Here is a 19,815-nt window from a genome sequence, read left to right as displayed (position 1 = left end):
CACAATGGGACGCGTGTCAGTGGACAACTCTACAGCCTTTAAAATGTGGTGCAGAGGGCAAGGGGGAGAGCTCAGTGGTGGAAAAGCAGGAGGCAGAGCTACATGTGAAAGATGAGCCTGCATCGAGCCCAAGTTCAGGTTAATACCTTTGTGTTATGGCTTAGATGAGAATGTCCCCCAAAGCCTCATGTACTTAGGGGTGCAGCTTTTGCAAGGGGATTGGATCATGGAGAGCTATAGCAGACTTGCTGTTGGGGCTCAGAGTCTGGCCAGAAGAGGCGGGTCACTGGGCGTGGCCTGGAAGAATCAGTCTCCTCCTGGGTCCTCCCTTCACTCTCTGCTTCCTGGCCACCATGACAGGAGACATGAGCTGCTTTCTCTATGTGCTGTTTGTGCCTTGGAATCAGCCCGCCATGGATCGTAATCATGAGCCTAAATAAATCTCTCCTCCTTTAAGTTGTGGGTCTCAAGTATTGTATAACAACGAGAAGAAAGAGGCTAAGACACTGTATTTGCAGAGGAATGTTCTGGAAAAATGCAGAAGCAACTGCCAACAGTCATGTTCTCTGGAAAGCTGTGGTGGGCTGATAACTAGTGGTCTACTTGGATGGCCCACCTGAGGACTGTGGCCAAGATAAAAGGGAGAACTGGAGAGGAGGAGTTTGGGGTCGTTGGTTCTCCATGATGTTGTTGGTTCTCCTGGAGGAGCTTGTGAGCTTCTTTCTTGATATGAACTTGGCTGTTCTCAGTGTCAGAGGAGCTCTGGATCTTGTTGTTGCTGCGAATGACTGTGGTTCCTTTTGCCGAGCTCTGGCCTTTACTTACTGCTCCCTGGCTCTGGAGGGGAAGATGTGCGCTGTCCATTCTCCAGGAGAAACTTGTCACGCTGGCTTCCTGATAACTCAGCTGGCTTCCTGAGAACTCAGCTGTTCTCATCATCCAAGGAGCTCAAAACCTTATTGTCTCTGAGGATGGCTTTGGTACTTTTTGAGAGAGCCCTGGTCCTTATTTTGAGTGTTGCTTCTTGGCTCCAGTGTACAACCTTCAGCCTGCTGGCACAGATCCTTCATCCTGCTGGCACAGACTTTCTAGCTTCCACCACTAGCCTGTGGGCCTTCCCAGTGCAGATCCTCGATACAGACTTGCGTGAGACATTGTCATGGACTCTAGGCCTCCAGTTGGATTCATGTGGGTATTCTTATGGGCTCTAGGTCTTGAGCCGGACTCATGCAGGATTTTGCCAGGGAATCCAGGCTGTCAGCTGGACTCTGGGTCTGAATTTGTGGACAGATTTCCTGAACTTTTCCTTTTGTATTTGACTCTTGGGTGACCATTATAAAATAATACTATAAATTATGTGTCCCATATATAATTGTTTTCCTTGCAATCCCTGATGACACTAGAAGTGAAACAGAATCTGGAATAAAAGGAAAAGACTACAGGTAACAGACTCTATAGGAAGCTCCACCCAACAGCAGCAAATAGACATTCTTTCCCAGAGCATGCGGGGTTTTTGCCAAGACAGACTCTTATTCTGGAGCGTAAAACAAGCTTTAGTCCATTTAAAAGGATTCAAGGCTTGTAAGTTTGTTCTCGGACAACAGAGGAATTGAATTAGTAATAAATAACACATATTTCCAGAAAGTTCTCACTACTTAAAAACTAAATAACACACTTCTACCTAACATGTGGATCAAGGAAGAAATCAAGGAGAAATTAAATAGTACTTCAAACTGAGTGAAAATAAGACCAGAACATGTCAAAATTTATGGAATGTTGTGAAAGCAGTACTTACAGGAAATTTATAGCACTAAATGCCTAAATTAGAAAAAAAGAAAGATTATAGACTAAAGACCTAATCTGCCACCCCACTCATCCTGTGAGGCTAGCATTATCCTAATACCAAAACCAGACAAAGACATACGAAAACTGGGGGCAATATGCCTCGTAAGCAGAGACGCAGCATTTCTAAAGAAGATGGTCACAAATGAAGTTCAAAAACATATTTAAAAGGCTGATACATCATCACAGTGGAGTTCATCCCAGGAATACCAATTTGGTTTGAAATTTTACATTCCATTTGTATTATTTTCAGTATTAACAAATTGTGAATTATATTAATAAATAAATATTTGACAAATCCATCATCTCTTCCCAAACTCCAAACTAGAAGATAAAGGGGAACTTCTTTTATTAGAGAAGCATGTGTTATGAGCTGAACATTTGGCCTCCACCACCCCCCAGTTTGTAAATGAAGCTGTAATCGTCAGTGTGACACTTCAGGGCAGGGGTTTGGTCATGAAGATGGTGCCCTTGAGAATGGGATTAGTGCCTTTATTAGAAGAGAAGAGGAAAGATCTCTGGCTGCCATCCAACGATGAAGCAAGAACACATCCATTTACAAGCCAAAAGGGAAACTGTTACCAGGATTCAGATCAGCTATCACCTTGATCTCAGACTTTCAGCCTCCTGAATCATTAAAAATAAACTTCTATTGTGTAAGCCATGCAGTCTATGGTATATTTATTACAGAAGACCAAAGAGACCGGATAGCTACCAAAAACCCACTACTACCTTCCAGGACAAAAGGCCCACGTTTAGTACATTGTTCTAGACGCTCTAGCTAGTACAATAAGACAGGAAAAAGAAACTAAAGGCATCTTGTTTAAAAAAGAAGAATACTGCATAATCTCGTGTATAGAGAATCTTAAAAAATATGGAACCTATAGAACAAGGAATGGTGTTCAGCGGGGGCTGGGGGGGAGGTGGGTTGCCCCTAGAAGCTGCCAGACAACAGGTACAGTATTTTAGTGTGATAGGAGAAATAAGATGCAATATGGTGACTGTAGTTAATAACAGTGTATTGAATACCGGGAATTGCTAAGAAAGTAGGCTTTTTAATTTTTAACCTTTTATTAGTACCTGTTTGCTGTACCTAATGATTCATCATGGGGAGTTGGCCCATGTACAAACACGTCTTCAATCTTTTTATGTCCCTCTCCCCCTTCCTTCCCTCCCCCTCCCTCCATCACTTGGTCCTCTTCCTGTTGGCTAATGATCTATCTCCCTGTTTCCTATCATCTCTCCTTTATTTAGCTGTTTAAATTGTTTATACTTTGGGTTTCTCACGTAAGAAGCTGATGTGTCTGATTTATTTCATTTAGTCTTGCTGGGTGTGGCACGAACCTGTAATCCCAGCACTCGGCAGGGGATCACTGCAAGTTTGAGACCAGCCTGGGCTCCATAGTGAACTCAAGGCCAGCGTGAACTACATAGAGAGACCCTGTCTCAAAAAAATTATAGTCTCAAAGTGCACCTACTTTCCTACAAATGACTCAGGTTTGTCCTCTGTGGCAGAGGAGAACTCCCTTGTGTATAAATAACACATTTCTTTATCCAGTCATCTGTTGATGAATTATAGGCTGCTCCTAACATTTAGCTACTACGAGTTGAGCTATAATCAGGGTATGCGTGTAACACTATAACATGTCTTTGACTCTTTTAGGAACACAGCTAAAAGAAGAACAGCTAGGTCAAATGGAATTTCTAGTTTTAGTGTTCTGGGAAATCTCCACACTGATTTCCATGGTGGTTGTACTAGTTTACAAAAGGGTTTCTTTTCCCCCAGAGAGGAAGTAGATTTTATGCCTTCTTACCACAAAAAAAGGTAAGTGTATGAAGTAACAGATATGTCAGTTAGGGTGGTCTAATTGCTCCAATGTGCACGTATATTAAACCATCATGTTGTGCATTATGAAAATGTAATTTTTATTGGTCAGTTTTTAAAAATCATCGCATCAGTCTTTAACTATTCTATAGGGTTGGTAAAGATTCCAAAAACTATGTGCTTTGCAAATCAGTAAGTGATGTGCAAATATAAGTAATGCTTATAGAAATACATTGAAAATTTCACTTTAGGTAATTAAATATAATACTTTAGCCAGGCGTGGTGGCTCACGCCTGTAATCCCAGCACTCGAGAGGCTGAGGCAGGAGGATCATTGCAAGTTCAAGACCAACCTGGGCTACAAATTGAGCTCAAGGCTGCACAAACTGCATAGAAACCCTGTCTCAAAAAAAAAAGAAAAAAATATATATAATACCTTTCATCGAAGACTATAAGTCTTTTTATTGAAGACTAGGTTGACTTTATCTTTTTTATTTTTCTTCCGTGTTTTGTTTTGTTTTTTGCTATCCTGGTGATTGAACCCAAAGCCTCACATTACTAAGCACCCGATCTACCACTGAGCTAGAGCCTGGTCCCCTCAAATCTTTTATGTAATAAAAGAAATGAAATTTCAGGAAACAGAATGATATGACTACATACCTGATGGAGTTCACAAAAAAGCTACTAGAACTAAAAAGTTCTAAACTGTGATGTTAGTAGTGTTGCGGGACATTAAACGAGTATATAAAACTCCTGTGCAACAGGCAATAATCAGTGAGAAGAAGAATACATTTATATACCATTTACAATAGCAATTAAAAATATGAAACAATGAGGTTAAATCTGAGAGAAGAATATGAGATTTACACTGTATGAAAGTTGTCAAAAGGAGGTCAGGCCTGGTGGCTCATGCCTATAATCCCAGCGCTCAGGAGGCTGAGGCAGGAGGATCACTGTGAGTGTAAGGTCAACCTGGGCTACAAAGCCAGCCTGAACTACATAGTGAAGCCCTGTCTCAAAAAGACAAAAAGTAAAAAATTTGAAAATTGCCAACAGAAGTTGGAAAAGCCATTAATAAATGGAGATATTCACAGGTCACAAAGGAATGATACACATAACCAGGACAGACTCTCAAGACAGTTGTGCTGAGCAGAGAAGCCAGACATCTCACTGCAGATTCGCCCCTTTCAAAATATTTGCTTGGACTTTAATGAGAGCAACAAATGTTCTCAAAGCCCCGCTATCCTTAAATGACCAAGCAAATCAGGGTGGACCTTAGTGCATTGCTGTCCAGCCTCTGTGAGTTTAGAAGAAATTCTTCCGCCCAAAAAAAGTGTCTGCTAACTCACTGCCTGGGAATGCTGAGCTCTAAACTGCTGGGGGACCTGGAGAATGCTTAGCCATGCTGACAACTCAAAAATCACATCTTTGCTTATTATATCCTTAGTCTGCTAAGAAGTTTTCTAGGTATTAAATGAAGTTGAGTCCCTTGGTTTTGGAGGGAAATAGTCCTTCCTGCACAGGAAAAAGAAGCCATCCTTTGCCAAGTACTTTTAGACAAAGGCATTTCCTCCTGACGATCCCAAAACTGCAGACTATGACAGGCGAGGTGGAGGCTGCAGGGTACACTTGGGAGCTAAAACAAGCACTGGAAAGCTAGAAAGTGGGAGGGGGTGTCCTCAAGCTTCCTCCTGGCTGGCCCACAGTTTCATCATTCTTTAGGGACAAAAACAGGCGCTAATTTCTTTGCAGGCAAGTCCAGTCACCTCACTAAGCCTGAGTTCCCTCGAAGGTTAAGCAGAGTTGCTAACATGTAATAAAAAGGCGTGCATTTAAACCAAGTATGGTAGCGCACACCTGTGACCCCAGCATTGGGGAAGCTGAGGCAGGAGGGTCACCGAAAGTTCAAGACCTGCCTGAACTACATAACCCTGTCTAAAAAACAGAAAAATAAAATAGAACAAAAATCCATGCATTGAAGTTTGTGTGCTTACGGAACACCACAGCTTTGGAGGAAACACTGGGACCAGGGCAGGGAGAACGCTGTTCTGCTAGTCTGGGGACGTAGGCAGATGCCGGAGGACACGAGGCTGAATCCCCTGCTGCCTGCTTTACAGATGTGTTGGGCAATGAAAATCATGCATGAGTGGTCTGAATAAGCAAGCACCGAGCAGTTTTGCATCTCTGATCTTGGCCTTGGGCCTCCATTCTGGAGTTAGACCAGGCAGGCTGGTGTCACAGGAGTAGGACGGGGCTGGTGTGACAGCCCCTGGAAGCAGACACCAGCCAAGCCTCTGATCTGTGCGCTGTTCCCTTTCATGCTCCAGGTGACTACAACACACACAATGGACCCTCCACGCCCGCCAAAGAGGGAGACACAGACAGGCCACACCGGGCCCCCGACGGGAAGCTCCGGGGCAGGTCCAAGAGGAGCAGCGATCCTTCCCCGGCAGGCGACAGTGAGATCGAGGTACTCCCGAGGGCCTGTGTTCATTGATGAACTCTCTGGGTATGATTCAAGCAAGGAGGCAGGGACAGCGCTATTCTTAAAGCCTGGTCACCAGGAAAGGAGCACAGGAAGGGAAAGTTGGGAAGAGTCAGGCCTGGCACACGGGAGCATCGCCAAGTGACAGGCTGGAGAAGCAGCCCTGGAGGCAGTGGGGACAGTGCATCTCAAAGCTTGGCAGCATCAGCATCCCCGGGGGGCTGCTGGCCCCTCGCAAAGCATCCAATTCAGCAGATTCAGGGCAGGGCCTGACGATTCCTCATAGCATGCTGACGTCCCCGGTTGGAGTCCATACCTTAGAGTCCTTGGTAAAGAAAATGACAGGCAGGAGCCCTCAGCTGAGTTAGGTTCTTACCCTTGGTGACATGCCAGTGTCCTCATGATGCCCTGAAAAGTGCAGCCAGGCATGGTGGCACACACCTGTAATCCCAACACTCAGGAGGCTGAGGCAGGAGAATCACCATGAGTTCAAGGCCAGTCTGGACTACACAGTGAAACCTTCAAAACAAAATTAGATGCTGAGCCCCTTCCCCAAGTGCTAGTCCTCCGGAAGTAGTTTTAAAAATTAAACTTACGCACCTAGAGGTAGCCCACGGCCTTTCATGGTCCTAGCATCTCAGGCAGTGGACTCTGGTACACACCAGAGTCACCTGCAGGACTTGGAGAGTCATCCATTCTCAAGCTGCACCCCAGGCCCGTTCAGGTTTGCTGAAGGGAGGTCTAGATGTCCACATATTTAAAGCTCCCTGGTCACTGCAGTGTGCATTCCTGGCTGAGGGCAGCTGGCCTGATGGATGCTCTGTTTGTTATTTTTTTTTTTTTTAAATTTTTTAAAAGCAAATGTAGAATGACTGGTCAGACACCGAAATTCCCCCAAAGCAGCCTTCAAGGGGAGAATACTGGTGGGGACATATGTATAACGCTTGCCCAAACAGATACAAGTGACCATTATCTATCAAGGGAGGAAAATGAGCAAACTCACAGGTTTCAACTTCTTTGCAAAAAAAAAAAAATAAAAAAGTCCTTTGTTGACCAGAGTGTACCTCAGTACAGATAGTGCTAGAAAAGCCTGAGTCAAAGCCAGGCAATTTAGACATCACATCTCATCCCATTCATTATCCTATACGGTTTGGGTAGCAGCCACAAAGCTGAGCCGTAGGATCAAACACCTGAAGAAATATCATCTTCATCACAGCCTCACACTCAGTGAAATTTGACTCTGAGCTCCCGTTGTGTCAGGGTGATAGGAAATCACATCTCATTACCAATGCGTCTCCCTTCCCAGGATTCAAGCAATCTCAGAAAACAGGAGGGCTTCAGCAGTCCGATGCGGCTGCTTTCCTGCAGGTCAGAGCCCACAGCAGTCAGTGAAGGTCCAGCGGTTGTCGGTTTCCATGCCCTGCACCATCTGAGAACCTTGGAACCTTAGCTAAGATCCTTTGGTTGAAAGCAACAAAAATCAGTTCTGACTATGAAAGCAAAACAGAACTTCCTGGGAGGGAAGGACAGGGAGGAGGTCCGAAGCCAAGGCTGGAAGGAAGCCCAGAAGGCAGTGCTGAGGAACACAGAGACCCTTCAAGGTGCCTGCCCAGCCAAAAAGGAAGCCACTACATATCCTAGGACCTCTTCACTCCGTGTCAGATTCCAAGGACAGCGTCCCATAGGCCTGGCTCGGGTCCTGTGCTTACCTGGTGATTGAAAGCACAGCTGAGACAGCCCACGGGAGTGGAAGAAACCAAGATGCTCTTGTCAGAAGACTGGGGGTGGATGCAGGGGACCCAGGCTACAGATCCCACAACTGAGGCATTTAGTATGTAGCCAGCATGCGCCAGAACGGCTGCAGATATTGGTGGGAGGCTGGTGTCTGCCCGGATCCTCCTACAAGCTGTTATGTACTTCAGACATGTCACTGCAGACAGTCTCAGTGATTAGTGAGCCTGCCGATGTTCACAGCCACCTTGACTACCCGAGCTCTGCCAAGATCAAGGGTTCCTACTGCTCCGAGGACCATTCTCAGCCCAGCGCATCCTGCGCTTGCTTTTCCCTTGTTTTGAAGGTTGTTTATTTGGGTTTCTTTGTTTGTTTGAGTTTTTAAAAAAAATCACAGCATCTCATGTCCAGGCCAGCTTCAAACTCCTGGGTTCAAACAATTCTTCTGCTTCAGCACCCCAAGTGATTGAGTCTACAAGCATATACCACCAACCCAACCCTCATTCGCAAAGCTGCCCCTTTCCCAGATCCAGGAGACCCCGCCTCTCCTGTGGGCTGAGGCTTTTGCAAAAGGCTGGGAGAAATCAGCGGGGCTGGGCTGTCTCTGCTCTCTGCTCTCCCGCATTCCTGAGGGTTTCTGCCAGCTTGGTGCTGGAGAACTGTAGAAAACTCAGAGAGCAGCACATTCCTTAGTGTTTTCTTCCAAAGAAATGCAGTAGCCTGACATGGCTTCTGCTCCTGCTGGGAGACAGGGGACTGGAGAGACAGTTTTCGGTGAAGCTGAGGAGGAGGCAGGAGCGTTGTGGCATGGAAGTTGGGGATTATAGGGCAATGTTATTGTAGAAACATCTGCTTCTTGGTCCCAGAGTAAGTGCCACAGGGGGCGAGAACAGTGGGAAAGGTGTGAGCTCTGATGCTCTTCTGGATTTAATGTCAGCAGGGCAGCTTTGCCTGGGTCGCACCTCTTAAGTCTTTGGCAGTTTTGTTAATGACCAAAGCCCAGGGGAGAGAAATTACATCCAAGTGGGAAGGAGGAAAATTCTGAGTGTGTATGAGTTAAAATCCGTCAGCTGCAGGTGCCAGAAACCAACTTGAGCTTGCTTAAGTGAAAAACCATGTTCATCGAAGGAACCAGAGACCCAGGACCGGCTAAGGAGACCGGGCGGGGAAGCACGATTGTGCCCTCCCTCCCCACGCGCCTGCTCTGCTCCCAACGGGAACCAGAACCACTTTGACGCTCTGTTCTTCCCTCTTTATGATCCAGATTCTCTTTCCTTCAGATCACATGGCCAAAGTGGGCTATCAACAACCCCCAAAACCAATGGCTTTTTTTCTGAGCCCCAGTTTTAAGTTGCCACTCTGAGGGTTTAGGAACCCACTCTGATCCAAATTGTGGCAGCCTCGGAGCAGGGCCACCTGCAGAACGACACCCGGAATGTGTCCCCTGCGAGCCAAGGGCTGGGGGGTAGAGCGGGGTGGAGAAGAGAAAGGCAGAACCCCTTCCGTGAAGTGGGGATGGTAGATACATGAATGGAGGGTGCCCTACGATTCGAGAACATTCACTGAGGTTTTTTAAGCCTGTAACTAAAATTTCTAAGTTAAACTGACTCAGCTCATGTAGTTCAGATAAATCAGAGCAGCATATTGAACTGCAAAAGACTTCCTCGAAAGCAGTGGTTTCAAACATTTTTTACCCAGATCCATATAAAATGCACACTTACTTTGGTGACCCAAGACATCCACGCACATGAATACAACTGGGCAGAAAGAAATTCATGAAGCAACATTCAGAGCAACTGACTGCTTCAGATCCCTCGGCCCCAGAGAACCCGGCGCTCCTGTTCATCCTAGTTCCTCCTCTGTACTCTCAAAGGCATGGCAGGGCCACTGTGTTAGTACACCGCCTGCTGGGAGTTTTAGAAGGGCCCCATCCGCGGTGGCAGGCTGGGTAGGTGTGTTTGCCTCCTTTTCAGCACCAGTCACAAAGATTAAAAAAGGGAAAAAGTTCCTTTGTTCTTAAAAATGATAATCACCAGGATAGCAAGGAAAATCAACACTATAAAAAAACAAAAGCCAAAATACATAATGGGATAAATGGTAAACAGGGTAATTTAAAAACAGAAAATAACTTAGAAAAATCTGATCTTCTTGTAAAACTTTGAGGAGCTTATACATCTATAAAATAAGAATATGAGGCTCTTGGGCAAAGAATATGTGAAAGAAAAAGCAGTTACTAGTAATTTTTAAATGATAAAACAGACTGGAAAAGAAGGTTTAATAATTACCCAGAACACAGATCAAAAAGACAAGATTATAGAAAATATTGTTTAGAAGGGCAAGCAATATCAATCCAAAAGGTTTTATTTAACTAATAGGAGTTCCAGAAAAAGAAAACAATATAATGGGTAAATAAAATGTAATATTTGAAGATAAAAATAAAACATTTTCAGAGCTTTAGGGAGATACAAGTCGTTAGCTTGAAAATGCTCAGGAGCTGAAGCGCATGAGGGTACCTGCGTGTACCCTCAGGACACTTGAGGAGACCAAGTGAAACCCCAGAAGGAACAGAAGCCCCAAACTGCAAGGACTAAGGAGCAGTGAAAATCAGACTGTCCCTTGGTGACTCGCAATCCACTCGAAGATAATGGGAGAATTCTTCCGAAGCTCTAGAGGACACTGTTTTCAAATTGGAAGTTGTACCCAGAAAAATATGAAGAAAATAAAGTTAGCACATACTTGAAAGAAAATTCAGGGAGACTGCTTTTCATGCACCCAATCAGAAAAGGCAACTTAAGGATATACTTAGGAGAGAGACAGAGACAGACAGACAGACAGACAGAAGATGGAGAGAGACTTGGAATCCAGGTAGAGGCAGATCCCACTCAGAAATGCAGTCTCTGCATTGGAAGATAAGTATCTTTGCTACAGAGGATGTGGCTGAATTTGAAATTAGAATGAAGGCACATTTGCTAAACAAAAGATAAAAGCAATTAATAAACTCTAACAAAAAAAATAGTTACACCAGCCAAGTGTGATTCAATTAAGAATCCACTGAGATACGGCATTGTTTGATCAGGGCAGAGTGTGACTGAAGGGACACCTGTGACCTCAGGGCAGAGGCGTTCTCCTTAGGCTGGGTCCGAGGCTGTGAGGTTGGACACATGGACGGGACAGTGAAAGGCTAGCATGTTTGGCTCTGCAGTGAATAATCGCAAGTTGCAAACCTGTACTCGTGACCAACCCGTAATATCAACATGGAGACAAAGCACAGAGGACTTTAGTGACAAAGCCATGCATCCAAACTAGTCTGTCCCTATCCACAGGACAAAAGCAAAGCAGAAGCTAGTAGATACCAGAGACAGCGGGAGGCAGGGGCAATTCCAAAGCTGAGGGACAGAAGAGTTTGCATGTGTGAAAAATGTAAGGTCCCTGAAAAGCAGGCGAGGTCCCCATGAGCTAGCCCTCACCTTCCAGACAGCACAGTCAAATGATGCTGTCAGGTTGCTGGCAAGTCAGTGAGCAGAGAGAAATGTGTTCTTTAAAATTAGGGAAGTAATTGCCAGACTTGCTAAAAACAGAAACTGCTAGAAATAGTTCGGTTTATGGTAAGCAGCGAATTAAAATGGTCATATTTCATGTTGTCAAATGCGTTATATGATTTCTGTTGTTGTGTTTGGCCTGAATGCCTCCTTTCCTGAGTTTTTATGTGGAAGGCCAGAACAGGCTTCTTGGTTCTGGCATCTGGTGGGTTGATAGGAGCCCAAAAACTTGGCCATCGGAATACACTTTCCATAGATGAGGCTGAACGGGGATTCACAAGGCACTGGCACACGCATGTTTTATAACTTAAAGATAATGCGTTTCAAGCCCTCTTTTCCTCCAAGGGAATTAATTTGTGCAGACATTAAGTCAGATGCAAGCGAGGCCACTTCCCCGTTCTCTCCCTCTCTCTCATCACAGCGCGTCTTCGTGTGGGACCTGGATGAGACAATAATTATTTTTCACTCCTTACTCACGGGAACCTTTGCATCCAGATACGGGAAGGTAAGAATCGATTTTGTGTTTCTGTCTCTTTTCGTTTTTTTCAGTGTGACTGTTGACCCAGCCAGTTTGTCCTGAGAATTGTGGGGGCAGATTATGAGGCAGCTTCTCCAACAAAACCTGCCCCTTTGGGTCATCGCAGTTTTGAAACCGCCTGTGAAATTTTCCTGAGACATGTGAAAATTTAATTAGCTCCCTTTCTCTAGTCTCCCATGCCTTTTCTTCCAACATATGAAGCAACCACCATGTACTTGGTAGCGTATAAACCCGATGTTTTCAGTGGCCTGCCCGTGAGATCAAGGATGCCCTGCAGCCTGAAGCGGTGAAAAACAAAACAAGCGGTTTTCTTCTTCCCTGTTATCTTAGCATCTATAGCAAATGATTTTAACTTACTTTCATTTTTTTGAGACCGGGGGAGGCACTGTTGCCTCCAACATGGGAGTTAGGACAGCTTTGCAAATTATGTTCGGGAACCATCGGTTAGAATTCTGGGCCACTGGCCGGGGATGTTACAGCTCAGCGGCACAGCACTTGCCTGGCAAGTGTGAGATCATGAGTTTGATCCCTGGTAGCAAAAAAGAATTCTGGGCCAGTGTTGTGGGCTGATCTGCGGTGAATGGAAGACACTTGATACCACCTTAATAATGCAACAGTGAGCTCCGACTGCTAAAACCGAAACCTCGCCAGGTCTTGGCATTTCATCCTGAAGACTTAACAGCACTTAGGTGGATGCGCTGGACATTGGCTGTCTCTTTAGGAGGACACATTGGGGGGGGGCAGAGAGTGGCACTTAAGAGGACAGCATGGCAGTCGTCTGCTCAGAGGTGAGTGACCCGTGGGCAGCTGCCTCCACGCCTGAGTGGGAACCCTGAGACTTGCCAGCACCTGGAAAATATTTCTGTTTCTGTTTAGAGACCAGGAATATGATTTGACATCACCTCATGGCTTTTCCAGCTGCTCGTGGTTTTTATGGGGGTCATAACAAGCTGGATGTGTAATTAGCAAGATAGATTTATTGTCTGCCATTTCGTTGTAAGGGATATAAAAATGGTGTTGGTGGTGCAGAAATCTCTCGCCGAGTAGGAATGCCATTAATGTGTCTAGCAGTGCCCTCGTGCATGTTTGGGCTGTGCGTGGCTTAGGTGACAGTGGCAGAGGTGAGAGCTGTGCAGACTCCGGAGTAGGCACAGCAGCTCTCGCCAGCAGGTGGGCTTCCCGGGGGGACCCCAGTGCACCACCCGTTAAATCAGGCTGTTCCATGATTGTCCCGTCCACCCCGGTAAAGTCTACTCACAGAGACATGTTACTTTGCTCTTCTTGTCCTTAGAGATGGCCACTTGTGAGGTTCTATAGCTCTGGGCAACAACTCACTTCTTTTGCATCTGATTGGGCCTGGTGACCCTGGGTGTGCCCTTTGTGTGTTTCCCCCTCTGCTCCTTAAACCAAAGTAAGGAGAGTCCCTTCGGAAAAAGACAGTCCAGAGCTCCTCACCAGTCCCCATGTCCCTGGCCCACGTCATTTCTCATCGCCAGCCACTGTCACCTCCAGCGTGGCTTCCTGTCCGGCCTCCCAGCTTTGGCTCCTGCCCCTGACAGTGCTTGGTGGCCTTACTGCACTGCTGACAAGTCCTGCTAGGTTCTCCATTGCCAGTCCTCACACCAACCTGGTCACCCACCCCTCTGTGGCCCCATGTCCAGCACCTGCCCTGGGTAGCGTGCTGTTCTGAGAGACACAGTCTGTCCCTTCTCAGCTGGGTTCCTCGGAGACAGAACCTGAGATGGCGAGTGAGCATGAGGTGACCTCTGGAAGCCCGGGGTGCCGAGTGGGGAAGCGAGGCAGAGGAGGAAGGGGGCTGCTGCAGGCTGCATGAACAGCGCTTGGCAGTGGGCGCTCACACAGGCTGTGGGGAACAGGCCTGGGAGCTGGGCCTCCCAAAGCCAGAGGAAGCTGGGATGGGAATCCAAGAGTCCACTTCCATCATGGGCTGGGGCTTCTTCTGGGGTTCCCCCTATACTCTGGCCTACTCCCACAAAAGCCTGAGGCAGGGAATCCCAGTGCTCACTGTAAAAGGCCATGCATGAGTGGGAGTAACTGCAGCTGAGGAGATGTGGAAAGGGGCATGCTGGAAGCCTTTGCTGCAACCTAGAACATTCTAGAATTTTTTTACAGGTTTGAATTGTACTTATTTTTCAGAGGGTTTTTTTTTCTTTCTTTCTTTTTTTTCTCTGTCTCTTGTTTTGTTTTGTTTTGTTTTGTTTTGTTTTGTTTTGAGATAAGGTTACACTATGTTGGCCAGGCTGCTCTCGAACTCATGGACTCAAGCAAACCTCCAGCTCCAGCTTCCCTGAGGAGCGAGCACTGGAGGTGTTCATCATTACACCCAACCCTCGCTCTCACTGTTAATGTGCCTTCCTCTGAGAAGCCTTTGTAACCGTTTGCATCTCTCCCATCACTGCTTTGTCTGTCTGTTCCCCTTGAAGACAAGAAGCTCTATGCAGGCAGAGACTGGGAACATTTGTCTCCCAGCCAAGCACAATGCAGGGCATAGAACTGCTCAGTTGATACTTCTTGAATAAATAAATCAAAAACCACTTAGAATGTAAAGCCACAGGCGGACAGGGATTTTTTTTATTTCCTATTTTGTTCCTTGCTTTCTATACAGTGCCTGGAAAGGGGCTTCCTACTTTGTAGGTGTCAAGTAAATATTTGTTAAGCAAAGGAAGCAAAGAAGGAAAATAGTATCAAAACAGAAATTCCTAACTGGCAGCCACCAGCCAAATGCAGCCTGCAGATATTTTCGTTTGGCCCCCAGAGTGTTTGAAAAAATGTGAATTTGTCGCCAACATTTTAAAATCAGGAGATTGTGCAGACCAAAACAATGTAGATTTCCAGCTCGTCTTGAAAAATTAGGAAATCTGGCACTCCTGCATTCCCATGTGGCAGCAATCAGCGGGAGCTGAGTGGCGACAACCCCGAGCGCAGGGACTTGTGTTCTTGGGTCCATCTTGATGCTTTCCTGGCCCATTCAACCCGAGTGTAGGGAAGACTCTCTGGTCCCACTGGTGTCCGAGCTGCAACATCTGTCCTAGAATAAACAGACCCACAGAAGGTCAGAACTGTTGTATCTAGTTAGTCATCACGCACAGGAGAAACTGAGGTTCAGGGGGAGTAAAATGATCTGAGAGGGAACACAGGTCAGGCTCAGGTGCATCTGCCCTCTCATGTGTTCTCTGGACATCTTCATTACTCTTCTAGAATCTTTTAACTTCTTCTAGATTCTTCTAGAATCTTCTGTCTAATCTGAGGTAAGATTTTAGATTTTGTTTTGCCAAACCCAGCAATCTTTCAAGAGACCCAAGATGCCTTCATCCCCACTGGCAGTCAAGGTATGAGCATGCAGGTTGCAAGGTTGCTTAGCAAAGCAGCACCAGGGACCACAGCTCCTGCAGTCCTGTTCTCTACCATCCCCGAAGGTCTCCCTCACCGGCAAGATGACTCACAGTTCGCCCTGCTTATGCATTCTAGCCAGAAAGAAGGGGGAACGTGAAAAGGCAAGTCATGCCTGACTTTTTTATTTTATTTTTATTTTTTGTCCCTCTCTTTTAAGGGCCAGACCAGAAGTTGCATATTACTTCTGCTCACATCCTACTGGCTAGAATTAGTCACATGATTGTAACTAGCTGCAAGGGAGCCTGTGAAATGTAGTCTTTTATTTGGGTATATGTTCAATTAAAATGAAGGAATTCTACTACATAGAAAGGAAGAAAGGAACAGTGGATAGTGGTGGACAGTTTGCAGTTTCTAGCCAGAGTTCCATACATTAAAAAGAAGAGGAATGAAATAGAAAACTGATGGGGGGAAATAAAATCAGTTCTGTTTGAGAGGTTTGAAGACAACCAACTAGGTTTATGAGTCTGAAACTTCAGAGATAGAGCTCTGAGCGACCCCTCTCAACCTTGAAGTCAGAGAAGTATCGGCAGCCTCCAGAAGCAGGTGTGTGAGCCCTGTTTTGCAGAGCAGCTGAGGCCCAGAGAAATTACTATTCATGCCAGAACTGAAATTCATGGTCTCAGCTTCTGAGCACAGCTCTTTCTCTCTGTATCTCTGCAGCTGCTAGAACCATGTGAAGCTACCGAGTACCAAAGCTACAGAGAGAATTCATCAGATCATGATACTTGAAATACCCTAGGATGCCTGGGATTCAGGTCTGGCTGGATCTAAGAGTTTCTCAGGTCATCCTGCATCCCTCAGTCAGTTTTTCTTACGTGGCCATTTCCTCTCAACAATTGCAACTCAAAGTGAGAGCTTCTACTGCCCGAGATCCTGCACAGCTTCTAGGCCTGAATCTCATTACCCTAACTTAAATCACATACCTCTCCTTGCAACCTCTGTAGCTTTAGTAGACCAGCCTGGACCAAGAGCCTGTTCTTGCCAGGTGCTGTATTACACACCTGTAACCCTAGTTATTCAGGAGGCTGAAGCAGCAGGACCAAGCTCAAGGCTAGCCTGGATAATTTAGTGAGTGTGTGTCTCAAAACACTAAAAATATAAATACAAAGGGCCGGGGACATCACTTAGAGGGAGAGCATTTGCCTAGCATGCCTGAAGCTCTGGGTTCCCAGTACTGCAAAGAAAAGAGAGAAAGGGAGGATCTGGTGTGGAGGAAGTGACAGAGGAGCAGGTCAGCTCCATCTCCACCTGAAAAGTAACCTGCGTGGAGAGGGGTGGTCCCTCAAAGAAACCAAAGTGCTTTGCTCAGAGAAGTGTGAAGACCGTGAGTGTTCGGTGACTTGGAGTCTGGCTGTCAAGACTGCCCTGTCTGCACATGCCAAGGACCAGCACCTCTCTGTTTCTGACCATTGTGCAGAGCATCGGGCAGAAGGCAGAAATAATAGCAATTATAGTTCTACAAGGGAGTTTGCTGTTTACTTAGGGAAATCAGAGCAAGAGAGCTAAAGTGATTATAAGGAATGATTCAAAACAGGGTGTTTGAATTTTAAAACAGAAACTGGGCTCTCTTCCTGTTCCCAATCAGAGGAGATGCTGCTGGCGGCTGTCATCTGTCCTCCTCCTTTCCCTCGCCTCCTTCCCAGGGTTCAGAGCCAGAGCATCCCTTTGGTAGCTGTATCTCCCAGCATCTTGCAGACGCATTAGAAATTCCTCAGAGAGCTGAAGCAACCAGCAATTACACCTCCTCCTGCATCCGTCCCTCCTCCTCATGGTCTCTGAACTCCAGTTTTTCTAGCAAGGCAAAGTAAGCACAAGGTGTTCGGGTGCTTTTGCCTGTGGTCAGGAAAGAATTTGTACACTGGGTTGATCGGCATGCTTCCCACAATTCAGTAGAGCCGTATCTTCATTATGTTTGTCATTGCTGAGACAAAAAGTATGCAGCATCCAGAGTTGAAGAAGGCTTGTTTATTTGGCTTACAGTTTGTAGAGGTTTCAGTCCATAGTCAGCTGGCACCAAAGCGGGTTGAAATGGCAGGGGGCATCACAGAAGGGAAGCAGCCAGTGGCAGGGCAGGCAGTCAACAGCAAACGGCAGAGAAGCACCAGCAGCAGCAGCAAGCCTGCCTTTGTATTTCATCCACTCAAACCCAGCCAGGGCACCTGATCGCAGCATCACACCCTAGGTCCACTCGGCTCTGATAAGCCCCACTTATGAGTGCGTGAGGCTTTGGGGGACATCTAGCTACAAGCCAGAACAGGCTCCCTGACTCTCCTTGTGGGACTTGCTTTGTGGCAGCTCACAGCCAACTCTAGGACAACAGCTCCGCTTATCACACTTTGTTGGGCTACATCATCTGCGTCTCATAAATTTACCCATTCAGTGTCTACCCGTTCATATACTCACAGCTGGGTAATGGTGACCACTAACTTTAGAGCATCTTCGTCACTCTTCTCCACCCCGTCCATATCCGGTAGTCACTTCCCAGTCTCTCTCTTCCCAGCTCTAACTACTTACCTGCCTTCCGTCTCTTAGATCTGCCTCTTCTAGGTATTGTGGGCACACAGATCATCAATATGTGCTTCACCCATGATGCATCACGGGTCAGACCTTCGTGTGCTTGTGTGGACCCAGGATCTTCCACTGAACGGATGTACTATATTTTGTCCACCCATTTCTCTATCAGTCAGTGGGTAGCTGGAGTTTTGGCAACTGTGTGAAAGGCTGCTGTGAACATTTGCAGACAGGGTTTTGCGTGGACATGATTTTAGGGATACCCCTCAGAGTAGAGCTGCTGGGTTCTGGGGCAACTCCAAGTGTAGGAACCTGAGGCACGCCAGGCAGTTTCCAAAGCGGCTGCATCCTTTTATATTCCCATCAACAGTGTAAGCAGTTCCAGTTTCTCCACATCCTCGCCAGCATTTGCTGCTGTCTAACTTGGACAGCAGATGCCTTCAAGTAAGTGTGACACAGCGTCTCACTGTGGTATCGACAGGTATTTCCTAGCAACTGATACTATATCGACAAATGACTAATGGTGTTTTTGTGTGCCATTTTCACTCACCATTCACCTATTTTCTTCGGAAAATATCTGTTTGAATCCTTTGCCCATTGCTAATTGGTTTACTTGTCTTTTTATTGTTAAATTTCAAGAATCTTTAAATATTCTGGGTACCAAACTATTACCAGATATGTGACATGCAGATACTTTCTCCCTTTCAATGGGTTTTCACTTTATTGGTGGTTTCCTCTAAAGTACCTAATTCTTCATATTGATGAAGCTCAATTTATATATATGTATATTTTCTGATCACTTATGTTTTTGTGTCCTGTGTGAGAAACCATTGCCCAACCCGCCTAAGAATTTTATACTTTAGCTCTTATACTTAGGTACGTGATCCACTTTGAGTGAGTCGGGGGCCCAGCACCACTTTGCCATGTGATGTTCCCTGCCCAGGGCCATGAGTTAAAAAGACTTATTTTCCACATGGCATGGTCCCAGCGCCAGGTCAGGAATCAACTAACTGTATAGATAAGTGTCCATTTCTGGGCTGTCACTTCTCTGCCATTGATCTGCTTGTCTGTCAGACAGGACCACCCTGTCTTATTACTATAGCTTTGTAGTCGATGTTGAAATTGGGAAGTGTGAATCACCCCGCTTTGTTCTTAGGACCAGTGTTAACCTTGATAACGTCATCTCCGTTGGGTTTATCTTTGTGGTATCCTCAGGGCCTTTGCACGTGCTCTTTCCTCCACTGGGAGAGCCCATTTGCCTGTTTTCTCTGCACACCTCCCATACTTAGATCAGGAATTTGCCCGTGCTCCCTCATCAGACAAGCTTCTCACCACCAACAGTTATTTTTTGTCCCCTCCCCTGTCCCAACATGCGCATTTGAATCTAAACTCAATGGAAAGGAAAACCAGGGCAGGATTAGGGTACCTCGTGCACGAGATTCAGGTGGGTGCCAGAAAACAGAGTCATCGAGATAAATCATATTTTAAAGATAAAAATTAATGCCGACAAATGGTAATGAAAGGGAGTCAAAGTGTAAATAAAGGTGAACTGTTGATTTCACAGCCCTGTGCCAGCCTGGCATAGGCAGTAGGCAGCTGGCCCCTGGCCCCGACCCCAGTAGCCACGTGGCTGTTAAATTTCCCAGGGGCAGGTTTACCAGTGTGACCCATGACAGCAACAGATCAGTCACAAAGGGGCTTTACATCAAGTCATGGTTTCTATTGTAAGCGTCTATTAACTTTTTCCATTTGATTAAAATGTGGGGAAATGTTTTGATAAGTATGTGCAGGGGTCCTGTTTCCCCTTTGCCTGGGGCCACATGGCTTGGCCCGGCACTGGCAGGCACCCAGGAGGTCGTTCCCGGCTGCAGCCCAGGGGCTGGCATGGAGCCTGGCACACAGTAATGCCCCACACGTGCCCACTTATGACG

The 19,815-nt window shown here is 46.2% G+C and overlaps 1 protein-coding gene across 1 annotated transcript in view; it reads left to right on the top strand.

Annotated features, from left to right (window-relative positions):
- The window catches only part of Eya2 (EYA transcriptional coactivator and phosphatase 2), a 206,820-nt gene that overhangs the window by 139,586 nt on the left and 47,419 nt on the right, over positions 1-19,815 (top strand). Inside the window, exons 7-8 of the mRNA XM_013150388.3 lie at positions 5,994-6,136; positions 11,843-11,926. Of these exons, the coding sequence (XP_013005842.1) occupies positions 5,994-6,136; positions 11,843-11,926 (227 nt within the window). The remainder of the gene's footprint in view (positions 1-5,993; positions 6,137-11,842; positions 11,927-19,815) is intronic.

This window comes from Cavia porcellus, unplaced genomic scaffold (genome assembly GCF_034190915.1).
Source record: "Cavia porcellus strain 051 isolate PalLab524CR breed Dunkin Hartley unplaced genomic scaffold, mCavPor4.1 scaffold_5, whole genome shotgun sequence".
NCBI lineage: Eukaryota > Metazoa > Chordata > Mammalia > Rodentia > Caviidae > Cavia > Cavia porcellus.
This window is presented reverse-complemented; position numbering and strand designations above follow the sequence as displayed.